At 34.8% G+C, this 19718-nt stretch overlaps 1 protein-coding gene across 5 annotated transcripts in view; it reads left to right on the top strand.

Moving 5' to 3' along the window:
- Window positions 1-19718, top strand: part of LOC136378263 (sodium channel protein type 1 subunit alpha) — a 142795-nt gene that overhangs the window by 111353 nt on the left and 11724 nt on the right. For all 5 annotated transcript variants that reach the window (XM_066344943.1, XM_066344942.1, XM_066344940.1 and 2 more), the window contains 4 exons: window positions 513-667; window positions 2708-2881; window positions 8013-8135; window positions 16969-17250. In XM_066344943.1, coding sequence (XP_066201040.1) covers window positions 513-667; window positions 2708-2881; window positions 8013-8135; window positions 16969-17250 — 734 coding nt within the window. The remainder of the gene's footprint in view (window positions 1-512; window positions 668-2707; window positions 2882-8012; window positions 8136-16968; window positions 17251-19718) is intronic.

The following is a 19718-nucleotide window of genomic DNA, read 5'->3' as shown; positions in this document are numbered from 1 at the left end:
AGAGGAAAATGCCAAGCTACTTTACATTGATTTTTACTTTACAAAGTTTTTTCTTGGACACTAACAATTGAGTCTGACAAAGCTGATGTTGCCCTGACTGGGTAACTCAATTGGTTATAATGTTGTTTTAATAGGCTAAGGTTGTGGGTTCAATCCCAGGTCAGGGCACATACAAGAATCAACCAATGAATGCATAAATAAGTGGAACAGCAAATCAGTGTTTCTATCTTTCCTCCTCTCCCCCTTCCTCTGTCTCTAAAAATCAATAAATAAAAAATTTTAAATAAAGCAAAAAGGAAAAGCAAATATTATTAGCCAGAGAACCATTTTAAGAGCCTGAATAATTTATACAACTTCACACAGCTAGTAAGTGTGCTCTTACTACTCCAGGCTTAGAGAGTTATCTCAGCAAGACAACAGTGGAAATAGGAATGAAAAAGTGTATCTGGACATGCCAGAAGTTATTAAAGCAGCAGAAGCTATTTTTATCTATTTGAACATTATACTTGCAGGCTGTGTACAAAGATTCAAATGTTGTCAAATCAGTGTGGAAGAAGGGAGAGGAAAACAATGGTGGAACCTGAGAAGAACGTGTTTCCGAATAGTTGAACATAACTGGTTTGAAACCTTCATTGTTTTCATGATTCTCCTTAGTAGTGGAGCTCTGGTGAGTGAATATTAAACAAAAGTTGTATAATACTGTGTTAGAATAATCTAATACTTATGACTTATTAATCCTTTCTGTTATATTGTTTTTGTAAATGTACTTATTCCTGAACCCCCATTGTGTACCCATTTCCATTTCCATAGCATCAGCTATCACCCTTATTTGACAAATCCCAAACTGTTATCTCTGCTCATGATTTCTTCCTTAAACATACTCATCTCTATATCCATCCGCCCACCCATCTACTCACCAGCTCACCCTCCTACCCATTTCCAGTGCATTTTTAATGACCTCATTTCATATCTTCCAGACTATGGACTTAATGTATAGCTACTCATTTCTGAGTTGACTTTTACTATGTATACATATATTTCTAATAAGCTATTGTTAATTTTTTCTTATTAAAGACTTGTAAAATTTCTCCCTCCATTTATTCATTGTACCAAAGAATATGAATATTTAATTACTTATATTTTAACAAGAAAGTAAGCATGACATCTACCGTGAAGTTAATGGTAGTCCTGTGATTGAGAATCTATAACTTCTAAATTCTGATGAATTATGTTTCTGAATGGTATTATTATTTTCTTTTTATGAATAGGCAATAAGCCCTTAAGAAACACTCTCTGCCCCTTTTGAATTGTGTAATGAATTGTGTAACTATTCTTTTTTTTTTTTTAAGTGAGAGGAGAGGAGATAGACTCCCACATGCATCCCTTCCGGGACCCATTCAGCAACCCCCTCTGGGGCCGATGCTTGCAACAAGCTATTTATTTAGTGCCTAAGATTGAGGCTGCACAGAGTCATCCTCAGCATCTGGGACTGACATGCTTGATTCAATCGAGCCATGGCTGTGGGAGACCTGTAGAAGGGTTGTGGGAGGGGAAGAGAGAAAGGAGGGGGTAAGGAGAGGGGGGAGAGGCAGATGGTCACTTTTCCTATGTGCCCTGACCAGGAATTGAATCCAGGACTTCCACATACCAGGTCATCAAATTACTGAGCCAACTGGTGAGGGCCTGTGTAACTATTCTTATGCTACTCAGGAAACAATAAATATAGGCTACAAATATTGGGCCTATGTGATTCATTTAAGGATTGGTTTCTTCTAATATGAAGGTTTTCTTTACATCAGAATCAACTTACATTTATATGAAAATAATTTATAAAAATGTAAACTATAATATAGATAGCATTTCAGAAAAACACTGATACAAATGAAAAACTTAAGCCATAGGTAGATAATAGCTAGATGATAGATAGATAAATGGATCTTGCCTGATTGAAACAAAATTACTTGTTTCTTTAACTTAAGTTTATAATTAGAATATAGGCCTGCATTTTTCTACATATATCTCTGATAAAATAAATTTCTCTACATGCTACTTCAAACAAGAAATCATCTTTTACCATTGAAATGAATATGAAACTTCAATGTCAAATATCAAGAGAGGTTCATAGTAGAATACATAGTGCAATCTAGATGAAAAGTAATTTTACCTTATTGTCATTTCCTTTGCTGAGAAATATAAACTACCATCAAAATGAAAGGAGAAAAAGGACAAGTGAGCCTAATTATGCATTAAAATTAGACAATGTGATGGTCAATTACAATTTTGGCTTTATAAAAAAAATTTCTACTTTATGAAAAATATAAGCTTTTCTTTTTATTTATTCACCTCCTTTCCATGACAAAAGGCCAACAAAGGGAAGCAAAATTCATTAAATGAAAGGAATGAAATACTTCAAATTAGGGTAACATCATCAGGATATGACATCAAGACTTATTTCCTAATAAGTCAAATTGACTTATTAGAATTATGTTTTTACTTTTTCTTTCAGCTATAGCATAGATGGAGAGTATAAATTTTCCCTTGATTCATTAAAAGATCTTTAAGACTAAAAAAAAAAAAAGCAGCAATAGCTACTGTTCCTCTCTCCTCCTATTCCAATTGAATATCATATATTTATATGCTTAGAAAAAAATAGCTTATAGAATATAATATTTTTAGAAATCTAAAATGTATAACTTTTTCTTTATAGGCATTTGAAGATATATATATTGATCAGAGAAAGACAATTAAGACAATGTTGGAATATGCTGACAAGGTTTTCACTTACATTTTCATTCTGGAAATGCTTCTAAAATGGGTGGCATATGGTTATCAAACATATTTCACCAATGCCTGGTGTTGGCTGGACTTCTTAATTGTTGATGTAGGTATCCTCCATATCTTTGTCTTTCATTCAAGGTATTTTGTCTTATCTATATGCTAATTCTAAAATAGCGAATCTCTTGATCACTGTGTTATGTTGACAAGGTATGCTACTAAATAGTCCCTAAACTAAATCACAGAACAATACTGTATTTTTTGTAAGAATAATGGTAGTTTTTAGGGAAATTGGGTATGTTGCTTCAATTTCTTATATTGTGAGTTAGACAGGTGATTTTGAATCCCAACCCCACCACTGACTGGTTATATGCCAGTGAATAAGTTATGTGACTCCTGACTCTGTAAATGAGTACATACAGATTAAAGGCACTTAATAAACAATTATAATTGTAGGAGCATCTGTGAATTTTTTAAATTCTCTTTGGTATACTCAAAATTTTTGAAGGATAGGTTTAAAGGGTATATAACATAGAATATAACTTCATTATAGGAAGTGAGGTATACAGAATGTAGGGAAAAACTACTTTATGCAGTGATGAGATTGTCCCTACAGTGAAGACTAATAATGTGCCAGACCTTCAAAGGTTGGTACATCTTGTGGACGAGTCCTGCTGGGGGTGAACACGACAGAGACGCAAAGACCTGACTCCGGGGACCAGGTTCAGTGACGCAGATCCACTTTATTCAGGAAGTAAGCAAGCTTATATACATGGGTTCAGCCTATAGGGTGTTACATCGTGTCCTTCATAGCCAATGGCTGAAAAGATCAGGGAGCTGCATGGTTGGTGCTAAGTCACTTCCTTATAGCGGGCAAGCTCCCTTCCTGGGTATGCCCAGGAGGCTTCTGGGAGCTGGAGTATTCTCACAGCATTGCATCAGCCACAGCTGCTAGGAATGTGCTCTGCACTCCTCCCACATCTCCCCCTTCTCTTTTAATTGAGGCCAATTGGACTTTGATGAATGACAGCTTGCTGTTGTTGTAGTTTCTAAATGCTACGCATTATGCAACAGAACCCTAGTAGAACTAAAACAACTATAATACCTATTATACTATATGCTAATAGATTAGCTGGATTAAACAATGAGGCAAGCTTCTGTAATGTTTGACTAGTTAGAAAATAGAATGGGGGTCTTAAACAAGGGATTCCTCCTAGGGATTGGGATGTCATTTCCCTTCCATTGTGTTACAGAGACCTTCCAGGTGCCGTTAAACACAGTTACATTTTGATTGTAAAAAATGGACATAGGTCCATGCAGGCCCCCTTCCCACAAAGGTCCCAGCATCTGAACATGGAATGGATGGCTTGCCGTGGGCTGTGTACTGCATATGGTTGCATTCCATTGCAGGTGTTGAAGGCATCGTTGCTGGAGTCATCTTGGGACACCAGGAGTGGCCATACATTCCTTCCTGGGGTCCAAATTGGATGCATGCTATTTTCTGGAAAAACACAAGCATAATCTCTCCCTTGTGTTAGAAGGGGGTGCAGTCCCTGCCACTGAGCTGTGGCTGGGTCCTTCCAGAGTACTAAAGGCAATGGGGTTGGTTGGCTACGAAGGCCTCCCCAATGTTTATAAGTGGGAGTTATTCCTTCAGAATGAAAAGTTAAATAATTGAGAGTGAATACAGCACTGAGGAGCAGTTCTCCGGGTGAGAACCAGGGCATATCCCCCCTTTCTTTTTGAATTTGAAGCTTAATGTCTCCATGTCGTCGTTCTACAATGGCATGTCCTTGGGGATTATAAGGAATGCCAAGGCGGTGTGTGATTTGCCATTGGGAACAAAAGGCTTTGAATTGGCTGCTGTTATAGCAGGGTCCATTGTCAGTTTTAATTTCCCAAGGTACACCAAGGCAAAACATGGCCTGTCGAAGGGCACAAATTGCATGTGTAATTTTTTCTCCTTCTAGGGCTGTGGCCGAGACGGCTCTAGAGAAGATGTCTGCTGCTACGTGTACGTAGTGGAGTTTGCCAAATTGGGGGACATGAGTGATGTCTATTTGCCACACAGCATTAGGCTGTAAGCCTCAAGGGTTGACACCCTGTGGTTGTAGGGAGCCTAAGGGTAGTAAAGGCCCACACTATTTATATATGCGAACAAGGTGTTTGCAGGTTGCGTGAGTGAGATGGGGTAAGAGAGATTTGAGAGAATGGGCAAACATATGAAACCGGGAATGAAGTTGTCTGGCTTGCTCAATAGGGGTGACTGTTAAAACTAGATAATCAACTTGTGTGTTGCCTGCCGCTAGGGGGCCAGGCAAGCCAGAATGGGAGCGAAGATGCTGAATATACCAAGGGTGTTGACGCTCCTCTAACAGTTCTTTTAGCTGGCTGAGAGCCCTATCTAGTAATGTCTTCTTGGGCCGGAAGGTGGAATGGGCAAGGCCTTTGACTGTTTATACTGCATAAGCACTATCTGAAAAAATGTTAAGGGGGCCATGTTGCCAAAGGCATAGCGCATAGTAAATGGCTAGTAGTTCACCTACTTTTTCAGATCCCTCATAACTAAATTTGTGGAATTTAGTGCCTTTTGTTTGTGCTTTGAACACTATTCCACAATAGAACTGGCTGACATCTGTAAACGCAAGCATGCTGTGTGGAAGAAGGGTAGATGCTGGATATGAATGAGGGGTGGGGGAGAGAGAGAGATACAGAAAAATAGACAAGACAGACAGAAAGAAAGAAAAAAGACACATGGGGGTGTATAGGCTAGCCCATGGGTCTGTAGCAAGAACATGTGTTGGAAAAAATGGTATCTGAGAGGCTGGGGTGGGGCATTGAGCCCTGGCAGGGAATGCAGAAGTAGCGACTTCTGCTTTTTCTGGAGGCAGAGCTGATGGCTCAGTTGGTAATTTGGTTGGTTTCATTTCTGCGCACTCAGCCGCAAACTCAAAGGCTAAGCTACTTTCTTCCTCAGTGGGGGGGGGGGGGCGAATAGGGAGGTAGGGGCTCCTCTGAAAGAGGAGAAGCCTGCAGGACCCCAGGGACCTGTGGAGGGTCCCCAGCAGGAGCACCAGTCAAGCAAGCGTGTATTGCCAATAAGGCAGGAGTGAGGCCGAGAGGAAAGGTTTGTACCCCATGTATTTTGTCCGAACGAACGTGCCAGAAAGCTCAGCCCAAGTATCCAGGTCCCAGAGCGGCGCATCCTCAATCCAGAGATTGAAACCAGAGAGTATCTCCCAGTAAGTACAGGGCTCCTTTTCACAAACTTTAACTCGCCTACTCTGCAATAGGGCGTGCAGGGCTCGAGAGTAGGGGAGAAGGTTTCCCATTGCAGAGGGTCACTCACCCGTCCCTTGGATGCCAGTTAGGTCCCTTCCCCCCGTTCCAACACCAGTTGTGGATAAGTCCTGCCAGGCGTGAGGATGACAGAGACGCAAAGACCTGACTCCAGGGACCAGGTTCAGTGACACATCCACTTTATTCAGGAAGTAAGCTAGCTTATATACACAGGTTCAGCCAATAGGGTGTTACAGCATGTCCTTCATAGCCAATGGCTGAAAAGATCAGGAAGCTGCGTGGTTGGCGCTGAGTCACTTCCTTATAGCGGGTGAGCTCCCTTCCTGGGTATGCCCAGGAGGCTTCTGGGAGCTGGAGTATTCTCACAGCATTGCATCAGCCACAGCTGCTAGGAATGTGCTCTGCGCTCCACCCACATGTCTAATGATTAATACTGCATTTGCCTTAAAACAAATGATGGCCTGTGAATTAGTTAAAGTTCAACATCATGTTTCATGTTATCAGTTTATCATAATTTCAGTGTATATCAAATATCACAAATTTCACAGCAACAGTTTTATCCTAAAAAGATGACAATACAGCAGATCTATGCAGGCTTCTTGTGGAAAGTATTTCTAAAATAAGAGTCCTCATATGTTATTATCTTCTTAAATCTAAACATAGGCATAGTCAGATCTATTTGAAAAGCTTAATAATGTTTCTATGAAGCAAATGAATAAGAGAAAACCTCAAAGAATTGCTTTTTCACATCATAAAGAGAAATAGTTTCTAATATTGAGGTTTTAAATATTAGAAAGAAGTTATATTTTAACATTTCATAATTATTGCAAGTTGGTTTTAATAACCATTTCTAAAATAGTTTAGGAAAATAATTCAATGTAGCTTTTTGTAATTTTATAATAATAACACTTATTTTTTTCAATGTTCTATTTTAATTATTGGATAAGAATTAGTAAATCACTCTAAAAAAGACAAAAGGAATTACAGCACATCTAAGGTAATATCATAATTATAATAAACATAAGGCACCTTAATAAACTTAAAAATAGAAAATGTTATAAAACTAATGTCCAGTGTATTTGAAATTGTCCAATACTAGCCACTTTCAAATACTGTAAATGATGTAACTGTGGATATGGAGTTTTGGTAAATTTTTATTTAGAGAATTAGACAAGCAACATTTTATTTAGTCTTTGCATATTTCATACAAATGAAGTAAATTCATTGATTTATTTACTTTGTAAGATTGATTGGCCATTTTGGAGCAGGTACTATGGCAGAAGCTATAAATTAGCATAAAATTGAGAGTTTTATAATGGAATAATTTTTACATTATACTTACTTACATAGAAATAAACTTTAAGTGGAAACACAAGGTATTAGCAAGACAAAGAAGTCCCTTCGAGAAATCAACTGTAAAATTAATGTAATTTTGCACATTAATTTTAGAGAGTATCAATTATAATTAGTTGAGCACACCAATGCAAGATAGAGATTTCTTGCTTTTTCTGATAACAATAGAAGTTTTTATATTATATTTAGCCATGGGAAAAGTTCTATATTTAGCAACTTAATAAAGAAAGGATAAGCAATGACATTTCTTACATTTGGATTTCCTTCTTTTAAATTAATTTTTATTTAGTTTTTAAAACTAACTAGTCTACTCATAACTTAATTGAACAACTAAGAAATTATATAACATTTGAGGTATTTTATTCAACCTGTTTTTAATTAGCATCTTCAAAGCTACTTTTTTTGCATCAAACTGAAAACCTTAAAATTTTTAAAGGTTTACTAAAAATAGGTAACCATTTACCTTCTGAGTAGTTATAAGCAAAGATCATATTTGTTGTATAAGCAAAGATCATATTTGTTGTATGATATATTAACTACAAATTGAATGACAATTCTGTTTTTTCATTTGTTTATTTGTACAGGTTTCATTGGTCAGTTTAACAGCAAATGCCTTGGGTTACTCAGAACTTGGTGCCATCAAATCTCTCAGGACACTAAGAGCTCTGAGACCTCTAAGAGCTTTATCACGATTTGAAGGGATGAGGGTAAGGAAACTGAAAGACCCAGAAGTATTGCCTATAGTTAAAATTAAATTAAATTAAATGTCAAAAAGGAAAAGAAATGCATGCAAAGGAATGGCAAATCCTTGCAGAATTGCTAGTTTATCTTTTATCTGTTGCATATTTACTTCTAAGTGATATGCAAGAGAATTTAGGCCTCCCTTGAAATGATAGAATATCATTTATCTGCTGTGCTTATTAAAAGTGACTTTATTTCCTAATCTATCTTGGGAGTTTCCTTACAAAGCTATATACAAAAAAGCAAATGCACTGTTAAAGTGCTATGCAGAATGATAAAACAATAATCTACTAAAGTGAATTTGACATCATGTGCTTCTTATTTGTGGTGATCTGAACTGCACTTTATGAGTTTTATTGAAAATAATCTGAGTCACACATGTGCCTAAGGAAAGTGTAAAGGAAAAAAAAATAACTATCAGAATTTTGTCTGTATAATGCCAAATTTTGCATAGTTTTAATATATTTAAGGATAGATATTAAATATAGACTAAATTTTAAACTTTTACAAAGTTAAGTATAATATAGCCTCAATTTATAATTGCATTACTCTTCTTAATTTATATCAATAGTAATAATAACAAAGAATTTTTATATATTTATAACTCCATACAATTTTTTATGACAATGAAATAAAACATTCTTAGCATAATGAACACAAAATGTCATTTTGACTCATCAGATAGGTGATTTATAAATTAACCATAACTTAAAACTCATTTATCAGAATGACACAAAATTTTATATTACTTTCTCTAAGAAAATACTAAACCATTCTTTTATTTATTTATTTATTTATTTATTTATTTTTTGTATTTTTCTGAAGCTAGAAACGGGGAGAGACAGTCAGACAGACTCCCACAGGCGCCCGACCAGGATCCACCAGGGGTGATGCTCTGCCCACCAGAGGGCGATGCTCTGCCCCTTCGGGGCATCGCTTTGTCACGACCAGAGCCACTCTAGCGCCTGGGGCAGAGGCCAAGGAGCCATCCCCAGCGCCCGGGCCATCTTTGCTCCAATGGAGCCTCGGCTGTGGGAGGGGAAGAGAGAGACAGAGAGGAAGGAGAGGGGGAGGGGTGGAGAAGCAGATGGGCACTTCTCCTGTGTGCCCTGGCCGGGAATCAAACCCAGGACTTCTGCACGCCAGGCCGACGCTCTACCGCTGAGCCAACCGGCCAGGGCCCTAAACCATTCTTTATGATTGTAACAAATTAGAAATTTTGCCATTATTTACTTATTTTCCATGTCTTTTTAAAGCATAAAGTATTTATATATAAGATGTATAATAAAAAAGTAGTTGTTTATTAAAAAATCAAAATTATTTTACCAAAACAAAGATGCTAAATTAAGTGTGATTCGAATAGAAAAACATTACTCTTTTTTGCTGCCTAAGATACATGTAAAGCCAGTAGCCACAGCCACCACAGCCGCCTGGCCAATTCAGGTTCTCATTTGATTCGGACAGACAGTAATGAAACAATAGAGCCAAGAACTGGTGGGCCACTAGCTTTAATGCTAGCTTGCACCCACAGGCAAGAAATACACACAGTGGGAAAATACTTCCCTTTCCATTCAGGGCTCCCAAAGCCACTGACTTATCCGAGTTTTCCTAGAATCAAAGGTTTGTATCTCACCAGCCTTATTCACCTCTGTTCCCCATCTCCTTCTTTCTGCACAAACTGCACAAACTGGCTTCTCCTTCAGCACTCTGCCATCTTGGCTGTTTCTCCTCTCCTCCACATGGCCTTTCTCTGCTCTCCTCTCTCTGCTCTCCTTTCTCTGCTCTACTTTTTAGCATGGGCTCCTCTGCCCCATTTTATAATGTAGAAATCAAAACCTTTAATCCAATATACAAACAAGGAAGTCTCTGATACAAAGTCACTTATCTGAAGCATAATGGGGATTCCTCATTAGAGTACATCATCCCTCATCATGCAACAGTCAAGGGTGTGGGGAAAATCTTAGTCTTAAAACTAAGCCTTAGGCTATAATAACCCTGCCTGCTTACAGCCTGTCTCCCACACCCAATGCAAACTATAAGTGAGCAAACATATATATCATATTTACAAACTTATTTGACCAAAAATATAGTTATTTTATAAAAATAAGGTTGTATAATAGATTTCTATTTCCATTTTCTAGGTGTTTATAGTCTTATTATGTGTTCTTCTAAAATAAAATTTAGTTTAGACATCACTTTGTAAGAACATAAGACTTTTCTCAGTTTCCCTAACATAGGTAAAAAAATTTCCTCAGAAACAATTCAACACAATGTAATATAGTGTTATTTTATTTCTTACAGAAATCCCTATATTTTTACTAAAATATAAAAGTGAATTTTCTTCAGTGTATGTGAAAAATAAGTTTATTATCCAATTAAAATGTGACTTTCTATTGTTTCAGTATGCCAGTTTCAGTTCAGGATAAAAATATTATTTTAATACATTCTGCTTGAAAACTTGTCACCTGAATCAAAATAGAGTTGTCTCTCTTATTCCAGGTTTCACTCTATGGTTTCAATTACCCACAGTCAACTGGGGTCCACAAATATTAAATGGAAAAAATCCAGAAATAAACAACTCATAAATTTTAAATTGTGATCCACTCTGAGCAGGGTGATGAAATCTCACACCATCCTACCCTGTCCTACCTAAAACATGAATCATCTCTCTGAACAATGAGATAGTCATTTAGTAGCCACCTTGGTTATCAGACAGATTCTCTTAGTATTACAGTGCTTGCATTCAAGTAACCCTTATTTTGCTTAATAATGGCCTCAAAGTGCAAGAGCAGTGATGCTGGCAATTTGAATTTGCCAGAGAGGCCTTACAGTGGGTGAGTACTTCCTTTAAGTGAAAAATGTATAGTAGAGTAAAATATTTTTAAAGAGCGACACCACATTCACATAACTTATATTGTATGTTGTTATAATTGTTCTATTTTATTATTAGTTATTATTATTAATCTCCTATTGTGCTTAATTTATAGTTTAATATTTATCATAGGTTTGTATGCATAGGAAAAACAGTATATAGCAGGTTCCATACTATCCATGGCTTGAGGCATCCACTAGAGGTCTTTGAATGTTACCCCACCTGATAAGAAGGGACTGCAGTGCTGGTAGACCTGGTCCCTACCGCCCACTAGTGGGCGTTCCAGCTTTCATGATGGGCCAATCGCGGCGCTGTTTGGTTGCACGGTAGGGACCAGGTTGACCAGCACTGCAAAAGTGGGCGGTTTTTATAAAAAGTTTGATGACCCCTGACTTTAAGTTTCCTCTAATCTGAACAATGCTAAGCATTTGAAGGTGTTATAAACATTTCAAAATTGACTATGGTTCAAATTGCCAAATATTCTCCTATTTAACATCGTATTTTTATAACAGTGTTGATCCTGTAGTTGTACCTGTAACTTTTACAGAAATTGCCTTGTCTCTAATTATTGATCAATAATGCTTTTTATAGTATAAGAAGAGATTACTTTTTGAAACTTGGAGTTTTAAAAGCATAAGCTCCTTAAAAATGCTTATAGAAAATGAACTAATTTAAATTAACGGATTTCTGAATATGGTTCCTTGCTTCATAATTACAGCATATATACAACCCATAAATGACTTATTATCTCAATGTGTATTTGGCATTGTAGAGACAAAAGTAACCTGATTATGGATTCTATGTTTTGTGTTTCGAAATGATTGGATTTTTTGACTTTGTGAAAAACGTAATCATGGATGATGGTGAGAATGGAGATAATAATAATGATTATAATTGAGAAGTGAGATTTGAATATATTTAGAAACTCTCATTTTATTTTTTCCCTAGCATAAAATCACAATAGTTGTGTAAAAGCGTAAATCAGACATTCATTTTATTTTTGTTGTTTTGTCACATTTTCAAAGCATGTGCTTTTATGCAACATTACCAAAAAAAGCATGCTATACAATGCTTGATAGGAAGTTAGAAGGTAATAAACAAATTATCATCACGTTGCACTTTATGTTTTGCATGCTTTATGCACATTCTGGCTGAGAGCTATTAAACATTTATTGTATTTCAAATTTCCAGTCCAAATTTTCAACTTGTAAAACTGAACTGACTGAATTGATGTCGTGATTACCTAGAGTAAAATAAAATTTGTACTTAAATTTGTGTTTTTAATTTCCTAATCTAGGAAATTGTAAAATCTTCTTTTTCTAAAGAACTCAAGTCTTGATTGATAGGGAAACAGACAGAGAACATCATATTCGAAAGTAACACCAAATGTTCTGTCATATCAGATTTCTAACTAATAACAAACTATATATTTCTATTTTATATAGGATAATCTTGCTCCAACTTGGATGGGGTGGAGCGCTGGTTCCTCCCCTCAGCCCTTTATTATGGGTACTGTATTACCCCTTTTGCTACCTTTCATCCTTGCACTGTGACTTTGTATAGTGGGATGTGGGAGGGATCGGGAAGGGTACTATTGTACCACAGAAGGGAAAATACAGTGTTTACATTTTAATCCCCTATTTTCAACTGTCTTGGAATTTCTTTTGAGAAAAATACCTTTTAGTATTTACCCTCTGTGGATCTGAACCCCAACTGTTGAAATCTTTATTAAGTTTCACTGAATAAGATTTAGTCATGTGTATATTGAGTGATCTATTGATGGGGAGATTGACTGATTGGTGATGGTGGGAGACTTTGGTTTAGAATGATTGGGTGAAAAATTTAACTTGTCAAGTTGATGATGCTCTTTGAAACATAAAACACTTGTCATTTTCTGTATTGGTCTCAGTCCTGAAAATTACCACAAGATATCAGCAGTTAATTCCTTGCCTTATTGCCTTATGTGAGCAGATGCTAGGGTACACTATTTCTGCTTTCATAAGACTGGTATTGACTATGTATTCTTATCTTTTTTTATTAAGTGTAAGTCTTTAAGGATCATTCTCAAAAGGTAACAAGGGAAAAATATATTTAAAAAGACTTGAGTAAACACTTGTGATTTATGTATTAAGTGAAAGTAAGTTAATATACAAGGATATACAAGGACATTTGAATTATACATGCTAGAATACCCTCTTAGAAACAAAAAAAAATCACGCGTTTTAATATGTTTTAATTGCTGAATTTAAATTAAATTTATTAAATTAATGATTCATTAAATTAAATTTAAATTCATTCATTAAATTAATTTGCTCCATAAACTCACTCAGAATAAATCACTTCCAACTAACTGCTTAGGATCATAGAAGATATCACAGTGAAAACAAATGAAAATAAATGTACATTTTATATATTATTGAAGTTTAAGAATGTGAAAGAAGGAGAATATTTATTTTTGAGGCAGAAAAAGGTTATAATTTTATATGGATAATTGATGTATCATATCTTTCAAAAATAATTACCTTAATTAAACTTCATAATAAATATAGTCATCAGATTATAAAAAGATTCTCTTACTCTTCTTTATACTAAACAATGTGTGATTTCTACTTTGCCTACTTTTGATTTTCATATATATAGTTTTTTCTGTATTTCAATTAAAGAAACTTTAAAATCCATAAGTAGTATTGATTTGAAGTTCAAAGACCATTTACACAAGAAGACTTTTCTGCATGTATCAAAATTCCTCAATTAATTTGCATATTTGTCAATCTCTCAGTTCATATTGATTTAATAAAAAATGCAGATAATAAACCAGAAACAGAAATAGTTCTTATAAGAATGGATTGTGCTAGAATAGATAAATTCTACTTAATGATGTTTTACAAAATATTTGTGAGAAGCAGCAGCCCCTAATATTAATTCATTAAAATAGTTTCTTTCTTTGGTATCTCATTTTACGCAGCCTGAAACCTTAGTCTTTTCTTTCCAACTTATTCAGGCTGGTCCTCCCTAGCACTTTCACCACGTGGGAACCAATTACTGCAGTTCCCTGAGGCTGAAGAGAAGTAATGCACCTCCCTCTGTGCTGAACCAAGAACTGGGTTGGGGCCCTTGGGAAAAGACAATCCTTTCCCTGATCCTTCGTTGTCTAATTTAATAAAATCATGTATATTAAAGGACATTTGTGTAATACATTTCCTAATACTATGTGGAATGTTTTCCAAAATATAGTTCTTACCTTCATAAAACTAAACCTCTTCTCTGGGCCAAATGTATGCCCACATGGCAGTCATTTGAAAGGCACTGCTGCACCACACTTACATCATGGATTCCATAGTGTTCATTTCAATGCCAAACAAGTCCCTTTTTTCAAAGTAGACTTCTCAGACATACTCATCCCAAATACTTGTTGTGCCCAGCTCTATAGTCTCATTCCATATCCAAAATTAACATTTAACAATTATGCTTTGATCAATAAATGCTAAGCAAGCTAGACTTTACTTCATTCACTCATTCAATGAACCATTTTTCTATTCCTATTCAAAGCACTCTGTTATATTTCTATATTCAAGGCACTAAAGGCCTTGGAAAATTCACAAATGTATTTCTGCATCTTAAATTTTAAAAAGAAAAAAACCTATCATTTTTGAGGATTACAGGAATGCAATTAGCTCTAATATAAGAGCAATATGGGTGCCTGATAAGTGCAAATGACTCCAAGGAGAATTAGTGATGTTGAGTGTGAAGCACACAAGATGCTACTTCTTTCTAGCCTACTTTCTGAACTAGACCTATGTTAGCCTCATTCTTTCCATTTGCCAAATGAGAACACAGTACTAAATTATCTGTATGGTCCTGACTAGCACTAGAATTTTGATTCTTGAATTCAAAGTAGGAAACATTCATCTTTATTTTGGAAGCTGAACTGAAGTGGTGAACTTAGGCTCCATGAAAAAAAAAGTGCTGCTTGAAATAAAACTTGTGAGAAGAAGCTAGGGAAGTTAAAACTAGAAATGTAGATTGTAGAGTGTTTTGAATATCAGGGTAAAGAGAATACCTGATAAAGAGTGAGGAGCCATTAAATAATTTTAAAATGAGACTTGGAGAAGATTAATTCATCTTACATTGATCAAAGAAAGGAGTAAGTTAGAAGGTTCTAACGATAATGCAAGTATGAATTATAAGAGGCAAGAACTAGGATGGGGAAAGGGAAAATGGAAAAGAAGTGACAGAGATGAGAAAGATTTTGAAGAAAGAAGAGTGAGGCATTACAGATTGATGTGAACAAAAATTTTAAGAAATAGGTATAGACAGCCAGTGCTCTGTTCACTCTCCAAACTGGCTGTTGTAGGTAAAAATATACATTTTAACATGTACTCTTGTGTATACACAGTAGAAATAGCTTTTTTATTGTAATGGTAAGCAAAATATTTAGAAAAGGAAGCAAATAAATAGTAACTTGATATCAGCTTTTAAATTTTGAATCCAAGAGTAATCTAAGTATATCCACACATCTAAAGTGAAATATAAAATAAATATTTCTTCAATCAATTGTATTCACACAGACAACCAAGTGAGACTTGAAGTAAGGTGACTTGTGTCAGTATGGTAGGTTGTATAGACTTCATTATTTGGATCTGCCTGGATAACCCAACCAACTTATTTTTTCATGCTCATTTCTCCACCTTTGTCATTAGTAGTTTTATCATTTCCTTTGGCCCACTTATTACATACACTGTTTTGTAACCCCAGAAGGCCTATGGTTCTTTACAGACATTAAGCAGGGCTTGAAGCATGTGGAATTTGCTCATGTGTTTGTTTTTTTCAGACAGTCACAAAACTTTGTTCTAAAAATACACTGACATCAAATGGCAGATAGAAGATATTTTGATGCCTGTGGTTTACTTTGGATCATATTGACAAGAATAATAGAGACACAAAGGTAGAATGAACTTAGCTATTAATGTTCAAATATGAGGCGTCATCTGCCACTTAGGAGCGTTTTAGGGCCTGTTTTATCTTCCCTCTTAGCTACTCCTGTGCAGCTCAACGGGAACTGTGGAGGAGGAAGCAAGGACAGTCATCCCAACAATGTTGCCAAATACAAAAATTCAGATTTTTAATTTATGATCCAGAAATAAAAACAAGGGGAAAAACATGCTTCAATAGACTAAAAGTAGATAATGATTTAGCACTGAACTTGATGTAATCACATCAGATTTGGAAACTATATATGGCATCCCTCCTTATTTTCCTGAGAAACTCATTCCTATTATGTTTCATTTAAAATAAGTTTATTGAATTAAACTCAGTAAATGAAACGACTGACATGACTGGAGCTTGAAATAAAGATGTGATGATCTAATGAAATACATAATGCTAAATTGTCTTGCTTCTTATGCAAAAATTATTAGTCATAGCAATGCATGAATAATTAAGGACAAAACTATATTAGGTATTTGATATATTTATATTTATACATCTTAATTTTAATTTATTAAAGTATATTGGTCAAATTGACTTGTCCAAATATTTTAGTTTTATTCTTTAATATACTGTATTTTTTAATGAGTTATTCTTTATTAGGGTTTTCTATTTTTTTTCTAATAAACAACACATATTCTGACTTTCTCTGGCAGGAAGTTCCTCTGATTTCACTTTTCCTTTAACTTTTGAGTACTTTCCCTTCTCTATTTTTAAACTTTTCTATTTCTTTGTCATATTGTCTATATTTGTTCCCCAAAATGTATAGCTTAAGAAGAAGTGGATATCATTGTAAGATTTTATTTTACTTTGCTTTTCAATATCCTAGTGTAGTCTCAATAGTGAAAAATTTAGAAAAGCTAAAGGTTAGTAGGGGAATGTCTTACCTTTTTTTAACCAACAAGAATTCTGACTTTTCTTTTTTTCCATTTGTGTAATAGGTGGTTGTGAATGCCCTTTTAGGAGCAATTCCATCCATCATGAATGTGCTTCTGGTTTGTCTTATATTCTGGCTAATTTTCAGCATCATGGGCGTAAATTTGTTTGCTGGCAAATTCTACCACTGTATTAACACCACAACTGGTGAAATGTTTGAAATCAGCGAAGTGAATAATCATTCCGATTGCCAAAAACTAATAGAGAGAAATGAAAGTGCCCGATGGAAAAATGTGAAAGTAAACTTTGATAATGTAGGATTTGGGTATCTCTCTTTGCTTCAAGTTGTAAGTGAAAACTCTTTTTCTCTGAAATTTATTTATTGTTTTGCATAATAACAAAGTAATGTCATATATCCGTTATTTAGTTACTAAAAAGATAGTTCGTAACGTATTTCTTTTTTCTAATTCGGATTTATTAGTACTAACTTATGAACCCACATTGGTGGAAACTTCCGTATATTTAAGCAATACAGACATAGTTGATAGTGGACAGATATGTCAGTTCTTTCCAAAGGTCTTGTTCTCTTTCTTCTCATATTGCTTTCTCTTCCCATATAAAAAAAGTTGATTAATACCTCAATAAGTTTATTCTTTTTTTCTATTGCAATTGAAAAGCTTGTTTCATGAGGGACCCCCACACACACACCGCTCCCAAAGCACACACACCTGATTGCATTGACTCAAATTGGTGCAAATTAACTGCAACTAAGTTGTATTATTCGAATTGAAGATTGGAAATTGATATTTATGTTTTAGGGACAGATTCTTACAGTGAAATGGAAGTAAATACCAAGTAATGCCTGGATACCGAAATAAAACATAAGCAGCTGTTTCTTCACCCTCAAATGATCTTTCAATACAATTACTTAAGTCTATTTTAGCTTAATAGTGTTTTCACTCCTGGGTCTCTAAGACTTGATTTATTTTAAAAAATAATAAATTAATTTTAAAAAAGTTTAAAATTTACAAAAATGAAAAAGATGGTAGTCCTTTAAATATTTTCCTATGAGACTGCTTTTAGCTACACCTGCATCACTAGAAAGCAGTGAATAAAGACAGAATCCAGATTGTTAGGAAAGCATTGTAAACATACAGCTCTATTTTGGCCACTGAAACTCCACTAACAAATTTTAAAAGCTGTACAACTTCATCTCTTGTGATTCTACAGAGGGTTTTTGTTTTGTTTTGTTTTTGTTTTTTACCAAGATTTTGATTTCTATTGTTCAAGCAGGAGACAAGCCAGGCAAACAAACATACACTGATCAAAACCCCCTTGCATCTCTCATAGGTGTCTGTACTATTATTTCTTTACATGTTCTTCCCACCCTCTTATTGGAAATTCTTATTTCTCTTGTGGATGTTGCTGACTTACTCTGAATGCTCATGCAATTACAATAGGGGTTTTAAAAATCTGGCAAATAAGATTTCTTTAAATATTATATTAGACACATGATATTTCCTTGGGCGTTTATCTTAATGCTTAACTAATAACCGTACTTTTATATAACACCAAAGTGTGTCACTCTATAAAATGAAGAAAATAAAATTTGAAAATTTCAAAGAATTCCTTAAAAACTAAACAATTATAAAAATATAAGATAATGATCCTGCACAAAGCCATTAAATAAATTCTGCAACTAAGGAAACTCTAAGCTTCATACTTGACTTTATACAAAATTACCTTTGTTGAATTCATTGAAATGGTTCTTTGAATTACCTTTCTCTGTTTCTGTACCTAGTGTGTAATGGACTTGTTCTATCATTGACTTCAGCCATTGACACATTTAACATTTCCCCCTTTGATATACAAATAATTTCTATTTTCTAGCTAACAATCATTACTTTCTCTTCACTGCCATCACACAAACCCTTATGTGGCTTTCTTCCAATGATATCCACCACCCCACAAGTGTTTGTGTTATGATAAATGTTTGTGTGTATTACAATACAGATGCTGAAAGCTTTGCTAAACTTGCTCACTAAAAAAAAGTCCTCTCGGTATCATAGGGCTCAAAATTCATGTTCAGGGACAAATAACAGATTACTATAAGTTATTAGACTTAGGATCCTTCTTGAATTTGTGAGTGCTAAGGGTCTACTGTGCTTTTTTTTTTCACCTTTCTTACCTATATCAACTTACTTTCATAAGAAATTATAGAAAAGAATGGAATATAAGATTTTTTCTGGATGTGATGTTTGAAAATGCTTAAAAGGATAGTTGCAACTCTTTTTATACAAAGATGGGCAAAAGTAAGCTTACAGTTATAATACAAATAATACAATAATTAATAAATAATACAAGAATTAACTGTTCTGTATACTTAGAAGCCTACTTTTCCCTACCTATGTATGTCTGTATGAACCTAAGAGTGTTACAAAGCAAGAGAAATCTTAAACTCTCAGTCACTTTCATCACCTTGCCAATAGATTTTAGCAGAAGATCAGATCGTTGTAATTGTTTTGCTGCTACAAACATTGCCATATATGGCATTATTTGTAAACTTTCTAAAAGTATTCTACCAGATTTTGATAACACTTTAAATTTCATGATTTTATTAACTCTAAAGAATTGAGAAGTATTTGTGACTTTTTTTTATCAAGTAGGAGGATATATCAAAGGAGCATTTTGTTTACTATATGTTCTAAAAATGAAAAGACTTTCTGCAATATTGTGCTGGTCCAAAATCCATATAACATATGCTTTCAAAATCTTTGAAAATTATTTTTTAAAGATTATATAAGTAAAAATATTT

Source organism: Saccopteryx leptura, chromosome 7, assembly GCF_036850995.1.
Source record: "Saccopteryx leptura isolate mSacLep1 chromosome 7, mSacLep1_pri_phased_curated, whole genome shotgun sequence".
Lineage (NCBI taxonomy): Eukaryota > Metazoa > Chordata > Mammalia > Chiroptera > Emballonuridae > Saccopteryx > Saccopteryx leptura.
The sequence above is the reverse complement of the archived record's forward strand: the minus strand, read 5'-3'. Positions and strand labels throughout refer to the sequence as shown.